The sequence below is a fragment of the Vanessa tameamea genome, chromosome 31 (genome assembly GCF_037043105.1).
Source record: "Vanessa tameamea isolate UH-Manoa-2023 chromosome 31, ilVanTame1 primary haplotype, whole genome shotgun sequence".
Lineage (NCBI taxonomy): Eukaryota > Metazoa > Arthropoda > Insecta > Lepidoptera > Nymphalidae > Vanessa > Vanessa tameamea.
In genome coordinates, this window is record NC_087339.1 from 2966452 (window position 1) to 2980993 (window position 14542).

At 35.3% G+C, this 14542-nt stretch overlaps 1 protein-coding gene across 1 annotated transcript; it reads right to left on the minus strand.

The window, feature by feature from the left end:
- Positions 1–1516: 1516 nt before the first annotated feature.
- LOC113391384 (exopolyphosphatase PRUNE1) lies at positions 1517–6660 on the minus strand. Its single transcript, XM_026627334.2, has 7 exons — positions 6482–6660; positions 5233–5477; positions 3610–3896; positions 2870–2990; positions 2520–2649; positions 2169–2321; positions 1517–1675 (listed from the first exon to the last, which is right to left on the minus strand). The coding sequence occupies exons 1-7, from the start codon at positions 6515–6517 to the stop codon at positions 1529–1531; spliced, it is 1119 nt and encodes a 372-aa protein (XP_026483119.2). The 5' UTR covers positions 6518–6660; the 3' UTR covers positions 1517–1528.
- Between the last annotated feature and the right edge of the window lie 7882 nt (positions 6661–14542).

The following is a 14542-nucleotide window of genomic DNA, read 5'->3' on the forward strand; positions in this document are numbered from 1 at the left end:
TTCCCTCCATAACGAGTCGATGTCAATGTTGCCAGATTAAAAATCTATAATATTATAATGGTTTTTAAAACGATAGATAGTCGTCAGTAATTGAAATTACGAAGTTTTGACGCAACATTATATTTATTGTTAAATAATTTAATTGCGATTTGTAATAACTTTTCGAACATATTATATTCGATCAAATAATTTATATTTCTTTATTATATTGTCATTGTAATTATAAAAAAATGTATACATTTATTTCGAACAAAGTTTTATAATGAAATAACATTTATACAAGTATTAAACATGTTTTGAAGTATGCTTACACAATTTTCATTGTATTTATAACTGTCAAATTTAACTTTTTTTAACGTAATAAACAATCAAAGGCATTTGTTAAACATCCTTTTGTATAGCATTTATAATAATAGTCAATTTTTTTATTGTATTCAGTTTTTTTTTCTTAATTTACGAAAAGGCTGGCTGTAGTTTTACGATAATACTCTTAAGAATCTTTTAAGAAGGATGTTGATATTATTTTCAGGTTAGTTTTTAATTTTTTTTATAATAAATACTTTTTGTTGGAATAACTGTTGAGTTATTCCAATTAATTACAGAAAAATGTTTTTCTTTCTTCCTTTCATATTATTTAATAATATCTTAAAATAAAATGATAAAGGGGTAAAAATAAATTTTATATTTCGACCCCTAGGGATCCTAGGGGCTTTGTAACGACCTCGGGATCGTTAAAAGGTAGACTTACAACTGACAATTCACGTAACAGACGGCGAACTAAGCCGAGGGATGGCCTCCGTGAAGCCTGAGTCTGTAAGTGGACATCCATAATCTTAGATTTGATTATGTATGGACCGCTCTAAAATATTATTGGTTCTAACGGCGATCTATCGATGAAGGTAATTAATGTATTATCTTTTCGTAATTCTTCAAATAGGATGCTAAATTTGTAAAGGTCTCGCTGCCCTGTTGAAGTTATTGAGACCAAATTTTTTATTAAAATAAAAAAATGTGCATCAAAAGTTGTACTTCTTCGGCGTAATTAAAAATAGTTTTTACTTTCGTGCAAATAATTATTTACAATTAATAATCATTATCTACTCATTTGTACCGAGATGGCCCAGTGGTTAGAACGCGTGCATCTTAACCGATGATTTCGGATTCAAACCAAGCAGGCACCACTGAATTTCATGTGCTTAATTTGTGTTTATAATTCATCTCGTGCTCGGCGGTGAAGGAAAACATCGTGAGGGAAGCTGCATGTGTCTTAATTCCAACGAAATTCTGCCACGTTCGTATTCCACCAATCCGCATTGGAGTACCGTAGTGGAATATACTCCAAACCTTCTCAAAGGGAGAGGAGGCCTTAGCCCAGCAGTGGGAAATTTACAGGCTGCTAATGTACCTACTCATAATACAAAAATAATCCAAAAAATCCTTTTGATAAATCCAATTTCTTCTTGTTTTAATAATAGCACAATTTTATTGAGTACTTTAATAAAACAAAATAAAACTTTCAATATATTTATTATTTTTTAATTAAGAACTCATTCAAGGCCGGCATGTATTGTTTTCTGGAAGCGGCTAGATTCAACTGTTTGAAGTAGAGACAGTGGTCCGATTCAGGTTCCAGTTGAAGTGGGGGGCTGGACCATTCTTGGAGGAACTTTGCTAGCTGTAAGATATATAGAAACACTAATTGAGATTTGGGGTCTTAACATAGGAGAAATTTAGTAGGTAAATTTTTTTAGGGCTGCGGTGTCGTTTGTAGTTTGATGTTATGTCCATTGTGCCTGTAGTTTCACTAACTTTTTTTTTGTCATATATTTGCGGTCGAGCATATGGGCCACCTGATGGTAAGTGGTCACCACCGCCCATAGACAACGACACTGAGAAATATTAACCATTCCTTACATCACCAAACCTTGGGAACCGATGTTGATGTCTAGGTTAAGTGTACTTAGTATCATCATCATTATATCAGCCGTAAGACGTCCACTGCTGAACATAGGCCTCTCCCGATGACTTCCACCTGGACCGGTGAGTAGCGGCCTGCATCCAGCGTTTCATTCTTAGTACAGATTTTGTTAACAATTATTGCTATAAGCGAAATGATTGGCTTAATTTTTGGACACATGCGATCTGAATTGAACAAGATTATTATAAACCTTATCTCCCCTCTCCGGGCACGAGCTGATGACAGCGACGTCTCGCTTGAGACCCTCGTTGAGGTCCATGCCGAGTAGCACGGCTAAGTTACAACTCCTCAAAGTCAGGGCTTCGTGGACGGCTTCGAACGCTTGAGGTTTTTGAAGAAATTCCTGAAAATATCGCAATCGATAGATTTTGAATAACCACTAGCTATAATTGATATTATTCTTCCACGAGATATTTTCATCTGTTTATATATATGTGTAAAAGCTCGAACTACGGTAAATCTTAAGATTTACCAGTAAAACCTAAGATTTTCAGCTCCGAATGAGCTGAGACATTTATCACGGGTGACCGCAATTTTTTACCTTAACAAGTATAGGGAAGCTCGGTACAAATATATCTTCCAAGATCTTCAAATCTTTCCTAAGAAGCTGTGATGGGGTCAGCGATGTGACGTCACTGCGCGCTCTGAGCAAGCGGTCTAACTTCGACTGCCTGGAACAGATTATAAAAGGATCCGAAGAAGAATTGTAGAATAATATTAATTCGGATATCTTTAATTCATTGTCTGGAGACTGGAACCACCTCGGGGTTACCATAAATATGAATATTTATCTATTTGGAATATTATGCGTTATTTGTCTTTGGAATTGAATGTATATATATAAAATTTCAACTCGCAGGATTTGATCAAAACATATCAACATAGAAATACCTTCCTTGTTGAATATCTTCCAATTGAATCATTCTCTCCAAATAAACAGCACTGTCCTCGTCAAGAGGCGTGGCTTTGTTGACTTCCTTTGAAAAATTCACCGTGTCCAATATTATTACGTCTGAAATTAAGGAGGAGGTCGTTAGACGTCGCTAATATTGATGGAAGTTTTTTATTTTTTGTGCTTAAGTTAAAAATTTCTCCATGACACCAATGTCTGTTGGCGGAGGAAACACTTCACGTTCAAGTGGTCTGGTTGCACGTAATCCCAGTGAAGACATTCAAACATAATTATTATTTTATAACACTTTCTATCTATCATTAGCATTTTTTAGCATTAGCAGCCTGTAAATTTCCCACTGCTGGGCTAAAGGCCTCCTCTCCCTTTGAGGAGAAGGTTTTGGAGCATATTCCACCACGCTGCTCCAATGCGGGTTGGCGGAATACACATGTGGCTGAATTTCGTTGAAATTAGACACATGCAGGTTTCCTCACGATGTTTTCCTTCACCGCCGAGCACGAGATGAATTATAAACACAAATTAAGCACATGAAAATTCAGTGGCGCCTGCCTGGGCTTGAACCCGAAATCATCGGTTAAGATGCACGCGTTCTAACCACTGGGCCATCTCGGCTCTTCTATCTAACGAAATTTGGTATAAGCTCTCCGTAAAAAGGGACTCCTCATTGCCACATGTACAATCACTTCCTAAGATTTACGAATGACTAAAACAAACTTACCGTGTAAAATATCCGCACACACAGGATACTCTTTGAAAAATGTATCCCCTACCAAACCATGTTCTTGAATCCTTTGGGTGACCAACGTACAACAAGAGCCAACAGTAACGATGAAACTGCGAACACCATCCCTGTATTTCCATTGTGTTTTATCAAACGGCCTGTGATCGATTATATCATATACATATGGTGTTAAAAACTGTAATCTTTTCGACAAAACATGGTGATCAACTAATATCACGTTTGTCTGATACGTTGTTACTAATTCCTGTAAGTCTACATCGTCTCTGAAATAAGAATAATTTATGTATTTTATTTTATTTAACGCGAAATATATTAATCAGATCGGCAGAACAAGCTGTGTGCACTAGAAAACTTATAGTACGTGAGTGTGTGTTACTGTAAAAGCTCGAACTACGGTAAATCTTAAGATTTACCAGTAAAATCTAAGATTTACCGATTATGAATGGTTAATGTCCATAAAACTTTGGGATTCGAACTTTTACTATCATTCACTTGGTAAATCTTAGGATTTACATGTTAGGTTAGATTAGGTTGGAATGGTAAGGCGGACTCGGGGGGAGTCCGTCACGGTTCAGACGGAGGCGGAGTCGGAAGGTGCGCCGTAACATCCTGGCGTGCCTTTCGTGGCGAGTCGCCCCTTTACAGCGACGGCCGCGGTGGTGAGCCACGCGCGTTCCCGTAGCCCTGTCGCTTTGCGGTGAGGCGGAAATCCGAGGAGGTTTTAGTGGGTAGGACGGGGCCCCTTCTGCGCCGGAAGTCCCACATATCCGTCCCGGGCCCCCTTCGACCAGGCGGAATGCGTAAAACAAAAAAAGGTTGGAATGATCCGAAAAAAGTCGTCCTTTTATAATAAATACTTACATTTACCAACTCATGTCGGTAAATCTTAGGTTTTACTGGAAAATCTTAAGACTTACCTTAGTTCGATCTTTTACAGTAACATATATATCATAAACTATACATTTGTAGTCATAGTTCAATCAAATCAAATCAAAATATACTTTATTCAAGTAGGCTTTTACAATCACTTTTGAATCGTCATTTAACTAACTATTTAAAGTAAAGCTACCACCAGTTCGGAATGTAGATCCTACCAAGAAGAACCGGCAAGAAACTCAGTAGTTACTCTTTTTTAACGTCTAAAAATACAGTCATGTTAGTTAAAATACAATGTCAATCCAACATAGTTTTTTGTTACTTTATTTAGGTGGACTGGCAAACAAGCCACCAAATGGTTATTGGTCACAATTGCCCATAAACATTGGTACTTTAAGACTTACTAACCATTCCTTATATCACCAATGTTGGGAAGACATTATGTCCCTTGTGCTTGTACACTGGCTCACTCACCCTTCAAGCTGCGACACAAAAATAACAAGTGCTGTTGTTTGGCAGTACAATTTAGAATGGGTAGTGTCTATGAAACTTGCACAAAGTCCAATAACCAAGAGATAGAGATTCTGCGGTAGAATTTCATACCATATTCGATGAAACATCAGGTGCAGAATGTTTTTATATGATTTATAAGAATCGCCATATACTTAAGCATCAATTATTAAGTGTGCAATAGGCTAGAATCTCTTAAAAAGAAAATTATACCGAAAAATTAAATTACTCTCCAAAATCCCACACTCCCTTAGGCAAAATGCAACCTCGGTTTTTAAAGCAAAGTCACATCTATCCACATCTAACATAGAGATGAATATGGAATTATCATTTTCATTTGAAGATTTATCATAAGACCAATCGAGGAATGAAGCGTAGACAAGAGAGCTGATCGCCGAGTCTAAATCACAGCTTTCGTTCCCGATTACAATGTTTAAAGTAGTAAAGTTGTGAGAATTCTGAAAAAAGATATAAAACGAAATTTAAAAATATTTGTTGCTTACAACTGACAAGATAGATTTTTTTTTAATTTGATAATTTTAAATTGGTCTTTTTTTTTTTTTGAATGTATCTATTTTATTTTTTATTCTATGATATTAGTTGATTTTCACAAACTACAAATAATTTATTATATTATATTCTTTACTATAATATGTTATTTTATTGATTAAAAAATTCATCACAGTACAGAAATATATAATGATGAAGAAATTATTTAGGGTTGGGTTTAGATTAATCCTCCACGATTTAGGGGGAAACAAATTGTTGTATATGTTAGAGGATTGGTCCCTGATTACAACAATACCACTCGTGTCCTGCGAAACTGCACCATTTCCGAGAAATATAAGAAAAACTATCATAACCTATACATGCAGAAATATGTCATATAGATCGTAATATCACTATAAGAGCAGGATAAGTAACTATTTTGTTTAAGTTCTTGTCATATGTTGAAATGCTAAATAAATGTGTTTTGACATTATTCATATTTAAATGTGTCGTTCGTTGTTTCTTTTTGACTCGCGTAATTCGAATGAGTGCTCATTTTGTTTGTTGTTATTTCGATGATTTTGCTAGAAAGCTTAGATTTACACATTTGATTGTATAAAATTGACACAAAACCGACTCTGTTAACTCTGACTCAATATGGTCATGTCGGTCTACCCGAGTGTTTTTTAAGAAACTGTTAATAAATAGCCTGATTTGAGGTTCGAATTATAAGATTAGTTTTTGCCAAAATCTCAGGAACGAAGCAAATTCGCATGATCGGAATGGGACCAGAGCATAGGGAGAATACTCATAGCCTCCCCCACAGCCCCTCTACCGCTCCTGCAGCCGATTACTAAACCGCAACCAATATTTAATACTTTTAATTTTGTTAAATTAATAATCATAATTTTTTTTTTTTTGGGGACAAAATATTCAGCCAATGTCACGTTTATTTTAAAAATACTAAACTAACCATTTTTCTTAAAGTTTCTGACAAATATTCGTTCATTTTACAGTGACACAAAATGTTTCCGTATTTAAAATAAGTATTTTAATATAACCTCACTAATATTTTTATTATGATTTTAGACTGAACTGTGAACTAATATTATTGGTTTAACTGGTAAAAAATGTACTAATCTTCAATGTCAATGTCACAAATCATACTGATATTAGACAGAAAGTCAGTTCTGCCAACTTGAAGGCAAATAATGATATATTTTTTAAATTTTAGTGTCGTTATAATTATTATGCTCCGTACGCAGAATAAGCAGAGTAGACAGGCAGACTAACATTTTGATTAGCCTTTTGACATTGTATTTTTTTTACATAATGATGCAAAAATTAAAAAACTACACCTACATTTTGCAGTATTTTTATATAAAAAAATAACTAAGCATTCATTTACTAAAATGAATAAAGTTCGACCTAACAACAAATTAAATATTGATAATAAAACACGCTCATAAACATTATGATATTAATTGCGCGTGTTATTTGATTTGACGTTTAATAAAAGTTGACGAAAAATAACCTTTACTGATTCTGAAAAACGTTAATAAGAAATGTTTCTTTATTTCTTAATATTTTTATTGGGTTCGTTATTTTTTAAATTGAATTTAAGAAAACATTTTTCTTCGATAATAGAATTAAAAAAAAATACTTAAAAAAGGTTGTATTTAAATGTTTGTAGTACTCCACAACGAACTTACAATTACTCAACAATTGGTTATACCGAAACATAAGGAAACTGTCCATAAGGCCAAATGTAAAAATATCAAATGTCCGCCGACGGAAGATCCGGTGTGTGTAAAAATGAAAAATGAGAAAAATAAACAAATTACTTTTATCGTAGCAATAAATAAATGTGAAATACAATACGCAAAGTGTCGTCAAGGTAAATCTACGTTTTGTACATTTAATATGCAAAAAAATATGTCTTACAAATTTAATCTGCGGTCTTACTCAAGACAATTTGTGAACTGTATGGGAAATTGTATCTATATATGTATATAAAAACGAAATACCGCCAGTTAGTTTATCACGAAATTGCAGAAAATATAACACCTACAAACTTGAAATTTGGCTGATAGGTTTCTTATAGTGTGGGGTGAAGATATGCGCGGACAGACTTTACGAAATTTCACCCCTAAGGGGGTAAAACAGGGTTGGAAGTTTGTGTTTTATAATCGCGCGGGCAAAGCCATAGCTTCAGCTAGTAGTACATAAGTGTGTGCACAAACATAGATTCACTCTCATACCCCAAAGGAATAGCAAAGGCGGTACGATAGGAATGAGTTCATTTACAGGATATATTTATGTGTTGCCGCGGCACGGAAGGATAAAACCATACGAATCAGTACTAATCGTATATATCAGCTGAACAGTTTGTTTGTTAGTTTAGTTGAACGGTCTAATTTTAGGAACTACAGGATCGATTTGAAAAACTTTTTCAGTGTTCGATAGCCCATCATATTCATTCATTACATCAGTACAACATCACGCCACGACCAATAGAAGCTGAGAATCAATGAAAAATGTTGGAAAACAGGTTAAATAAATAAACAAATATTATACGAAACCAGTAAACAGCGTACAATAACGAATTAAATAGTTACTTTAACATTTTTCTTCTTGTGTATAGGACTTGATGCCGTTGTAGTGTCTATGAAAAACTGTCAACACGAGTTAGGAGATGGTAGAACGAGTAAGTACAAAAAACAATATATCTATATATATATATATATATACTTTTTTTTTTTTTTTTTTTTTTTTTTTTTTTTTTTTTTTTTTTTTTTTTTTTTTTTTCTCGTACATTCGTTCTTTGGTGGTAGAGTTTTGTGCAAGTCCGTTTGAGTACCACCCACTCATCAGTCGTGTTCCAGTTTTAATGTGTGTGAGTATAACTTCAAGCACAACGGACATGACATCTTAGTTCCTAAGATTGGTGGCGCATTGGCGGTGTGAGGAATGGTTAATATTTGTGACAGCGATAATGTCTATGATTGGTACTACCACTAACCACAAAGTAGCTCATTTGCCCGTCCTTTTTCATAAAAAAGTGGTACTGAAAATTTAATCATGTTTATAAATAAAAAATTAACGTACATTCGACTTTTAAATAAAACTTGAAAAACAATGACGAAGAAGAATTGAAAAGGTGGTTTGTTTTTAGGTGCAAAACGACATAAAAGGGAGATAGAAGGTATGCCTCAAATTTATAGTTTGTTACATATCCATTATAATATAATAACATGGTGGTTGGGCTTTGTGCAAGCCCGTCTGGGTAGGTACCACCCACTCATCAGATATTCTACCGCCAAACAGCAATTCTCAGTATTGTTGTGTTCCGGTTTGAAGGGTGAGTGAGAGAGTAACTACAGGCACAGGGGACGTAACATCTTAGTTCCCAAGGTTGGTGGCGCATTGGTGATGTAAAGAATGGTTAATATTTCTTACAATTACGCCATTTTCTATGGGCGGTGGTGAACACTTACCATCAGGTGGCCTATTTGCTCGTCCGTCTACCGATATCATAAAAAAAACAATAAGTATAAAATATTGTAGATAATCGGGTTAAATTTAATATTATTAAAATTGAATAAACAATGTTGACATTGACATTTGACACGATCTTTAATAATCTGTGGTATTCGTCGGTAATCTTTACCCCTTCCTTGATTCGAATTGAGTATAGACTGATATGTGTTACGTATGAATGTTGATTTGCTTTTTAAATATTTCCAGACAGACAACCGGATTATGCTGTATTTCTTTCTAAAAAAGATGCTCAGGATAATGATAGAAATTATGATAGAGGTTAGTAATAAAAATATATATATAGTGTTAGCATTTATTACCAATTATTATTATTATATTAGCATTTATTATAAATTATTATGTTTTATGCACTTGGTTTTGTTGTAATTTTAAGAGACTGTCAATTGATTGTAAACACGTGATGAGTTACTCCACTATAACGAGTCGTTGTTGTCAGTTAAAATTATAAAATGTCCAGCAGTCCGTTCGGAACATCGGCAAGTGTAACAAGTGAATTGTGATTCTAAATAAAATCTTGAAGTACAAAATTGTGTTTTTCTGGAGACTGGAACAAAGCTCTGAGATTGGTTAAAAATAGTTATATTGAAATTCAAAGTATTTGGCTGTCATTATTCATTTTTCGTTATTTTGCCGCTATTTTATTTCGCAGAAAGAATACCAGATTTCGCTGTATTTGTTAATAAAAATGGCGGCGGCGAAACCGTGAAAGAAAAAGGTATTGCGTAATTGTAATTTTTCTTTTAATTAGTTACTATTTAGCCTAAGATTATGTATTTATGTCCGGTGGATGTGAAACGAAGAATTTATAATTAGAAGTACTAATTAAAAACAACGAAGTATATGATATACGTGGAACGCGAATACTTAGCAATAAAGAGCGTCGGGGAGCTGTTATGACATATACGCCACTGGTTATGACATAACTGACTTTAATATAGCATATTCCAGTCGAAGTAGGAATAAAGATAAACAAACCTTAAATTGCTATATTGTGCACTACTAAGAGTTTATGATTAATATATCTTTAATTATAATACAAGACTATTACACTTAACTATTTATATCCACTTTAATTTTACTTGCGAACTTCCGATAACAAGTTCGTCGACGTTCAAAACGGCATTTTTTCGCAAATCCATAGTGAATATCATAGATTTATCAAACTCGACCAATGATATCGCGTCAATTTGCTGTCAAATGTTGTTTATTTGGCTTTTCTCCTCTTATGATTGGAATAGAGTATAGGTTAATTGTTGATACATAAAAAAAATATTCACAACAGGCACAAAGGACATACTCGTAACTTCTTAGTTCTGGTTGGTGGCGCATCGGCTACGTAAGGATTGGTTAATATTTCTTAACATTGTCTTTGGAAGGTGACCACTTACCATCAGGTGGTCCATTTGTTCGTCTGCCTATATATATCATTAACAAAATAGAGAAATCATTGTTTAATCAAATACCCGCTTAGTAATGTTTAAAATTAAAGCCGTTTGTGTTTATTATGCGCTTAATAGATCCAAAAATAGCTGATGATGTAGAAGATAAAAATACTGCTTATTTAAATCAAGATGATGAAAAAAATGAACCTGACGAAGGATTTAATGAGGAAGCTGTGGTAGGAGATAATGAAGAGGCTGTGGAGGGAGGTAATGAAGAGAATGTGGAGGGAGATAATCAAGAGGCTGTGGAGGGAGATGATAAAGAGGCTATGGAGGGAGATAATGAAGAAGCTGTGGAGGGAGACAATGAAGAGGCTATAGAGGGTGATTATGAGGAAGCTGTGGAGGAAGAAAACGAAATTAATGTTGAGGAAGACAAAGTGGACGACGAACAGAGAGATGAGGTATGTATGTCATTCCTTCAGTAATGTTTGTGTTCGCACAAACAGCCTCACTTTTGAATGTTAAGCATATAGACAAAAAATATAAGGTAGATAGCCCCATGGCATAACTTACACCGAGGACTGAACTTGGATTTTCGATAAAAGAAACGTTTCAAACATGTCTATCTCGGTACTTACATTAAGCTACTTTTTTTCTCTGCTAACCCAATTTAAATACTTAGGCAAGTTCATGTTGTGGTTATTTTAATATTCAGCTGATATGCAGATCTGGTTTCTAGGACAAGTATTATGTAACAATTTTTCCCATGCTTCAGAAAGTCTGAACTCTCTTCGGCCGTGTCTTATAGGAATAAAGAGGATCTATGATTTTGTTGATTCAACTAACATATAATGGTTATAATACGTTACCGATCCTACTGCGATCCAAATTCGACTATTCCTCACAAAAATAAAACTCAGCTTAATCGTAACTGCTGACCACTTAAACATTTCCGATCGAAATTCGATCGAACCGCAACTGCATCGTTGTGTAGCAAAATTGGATAATGGCTGCACAGCAACGATAAAGTTTCAATTCATATGTGATAAAGTGATAAACAAGTAGAATTAACGCCGCGTACAGTTTGTTAGTGTTGTTAGTGAGGAAACCTGCATGTGGCTAATTTCTGTCACATTCTGAACCTTCAAAAAAAGAGCTTACACCTTTGTATTTAAAATGTTGATAAAGATTAACTACTGAGTTTGTCGCCGGTTCTTATCGGTAGAATCTACATTCCGAACCGGTGGTAGCTAAGATTAATTAAGTCAATGGTTAGGATTTACCTGAAAATATAAATTGGACTTTATAATTAAATGCGATTGTTTAATTTGTACAAATTGCATTTCTTACCAAATCTAGATTATTCTTGCTTTTAGGAACACCAAGATAAAACCGATATTATTGGCAAAAACCTATTAAATACGTATGATGATGGCGAACCACAAGAAGGGGGAGGTGAGAGTCATGACAGAGAGGATAACGAAAATAAAAGTGAAAAGAGTAAAGATATAAGTAACCTGGCTGCTGATTACGATCAAATAACCGAAAATGGTATGATGTTTACCGATTAAGTACTAGCTATAGCTTTACTCAGGGTACCGTTTGGGTACCACACTCTTATGACATATTCTACTGCAATATTTCTTACAGAACCAATGTCTATAGGTTTTTTTTTATGGCTTAGCATGGTTGTTGAGCATATGGGCCACCTCATGGTAAGTGATCACTACCGCCCATAGACAATGGTGCTGTAAGAAATATTAACCATTCTTTACATCACCAATGCGCCACCAACCTTGGGAACTAAGATGTTACGTCTCCTGTGCCTGTAGTTACTCTCTCACTCACCCTTCAACCCGGAACACAACAATACTGAGCACTGCTGTTTGGCGGTAGAATATCTGATGAGTGGGTGGTACCTACCCAGACGGGCTTGCACAAAGCCCAACCACCAAGTAAACATACTTGAGGGTGATATACCATTAGATCTATATTATGGAAAGCCATAAAAGTTCATTTACGTAATATTCATTGATGGTGTCTTCCTGATACATTTCGTTGATGATGGCTATTGTCATTGGAGAAGCACTTTAGTATTTTGTGCGACTGTTTGCACAAGTACAGGAGTACCCTCTATTACATCACTTTCATAAACGGACATTCGGGGACGGCAACTGGTCGTAGTTTAAGCACTTGATTACATAATCAGCCTGTAAATTTCCCACTGCTGGGCTAAGGCCTCCTCTCCCGTTGAGGAGAAGGTATGGAGCATATTCCACCACGCTGCTCCAATGCGGGTTGGTGGAATACACATGTGGCAGAATTTCGTTGAAATTAGACACATGCAGGTTTCCTCACGATGTTTTCCTTCACCGCCGAGCACGAGATTAATTATAAACACAAATTAAGCACATGAAAATTCAGTGGTGCCTGCCTGGGTTTGAACCCGAAATCATCGGTTAAGATGCACGCGTTCTAACCACTGGGCCATCTCGGCTCTTGCACTTGATTAGTGTTGATGATGATAATTTCGGTGACGGCGGCAAATCTCATGGGAGACCAGCTAACTAAGCAGGACATATAATTATTATACTTCATAAGTTTGTGTGCAAATACAGGTGCACTCTCAATTCTAACAGTCTCATAATCCGATGGCAGGGCTCAGATACAACCAGAAATATGTAGTTCAGTTGCAAGATCAAAGGTTTTACGTGTTTTCCGAGGCACTCCCACACAAACGCACACTCCCAATTTCTGGACTTCGGTCTTTTATTGTGAATGTTTCGAGCAGAAAACCCAATAACTTTTGAACAGCCCAACCGGAGGTTTGAACTCAGAACTTCAGGATCTGTGGCCTTAGCCACTAGACCAACGAAGTTAGTGATAACACTGCCATAATTCAGCTTCGGGTTGTTGCTGAGGATTACTAAACATAAAAACTCAAAAGATATCATCATATCATTATTGGCCTACCCGAGATTCGTTCCCAAAGAATTCAAAATACTATTTGTGAAATTACAATAATTTATATTTATAAATAAGTTTTCAATGTACACATAACTAAATTTCCTTAACTCATTTCAGTGGACTTCGACCAAAACGAAAAGGATTGTCCGTCTGTTTGCGCGGCTCGGGACGTAATGGTGTGCGCGAAGTGCCAACATAACATTTACCGGACTTTTATGAGTACGTGTCATCTCAGACTGTTCAACTGTAAATATCCTAACGAAAGTGAGTATACCGACGTCTCCTACATTTGCCATTTCATAAGTGATCATCTTAATTTAGAGACATTTCCATTGCCAGAACTCACACACATATAAAAGAAACTAAAGTAACAAAAATAAGCTTGTGAATGTCTCAATACTGGACTAAGAACTTCTATAAAAGTATAGTATAGAAGAGAAGAGTTTCCTAATCCCGGTAATTAGGAAACCCCCCCATGTATCAGTTCTTAATGGAGTGTATAAGTGAATCCCGGAAACTGGTAGTGTTCAGAGACGACAAATATATATAATCTTGTATTAATATGCCTTATTTATCAATGCTTGTTCGACATTAGCTATAAATTTTTTAATAGGCCAAGTTAAAAATAACTGTCGAATTAAATAAAAAGAACACCGCAACTCTGTGTATCGACATTTTTGTCTAATGTTAAAATGTCTTAAGATAATTTTCTTAGATCTTGTTCCAAATAAAACAATTGTTGTCAGAATTATTCCTTGTTTCAAACAATGACGGCATATATCGTGGCTTTCGCTTGTTTTTTACGGCGTAACGACGTACTGCTCCATGGTTCTATATAATTTCAGATTTGGAACTGATAAGTAGACAACCCTGTATGCAATCGGCGCCATTCTTAACCGACTTACCTGGAGCTCAGGGTAGAATATCTGAGCCAGGGGATCAAGATAACGTACTCAAATTTATACATTGCCGAGACAAAGGAAAATTAGGTAATCATTTTTTTGTTATTTAGTTCTTGAAACTGCGGCTCTACTCGCTCGAAATTTGTAAAACACAATAACCCTAATCCCAATTTTACACCCTAGAGGGGTAAATTAAAAAAGTAGCCGATGTCCTTTCCC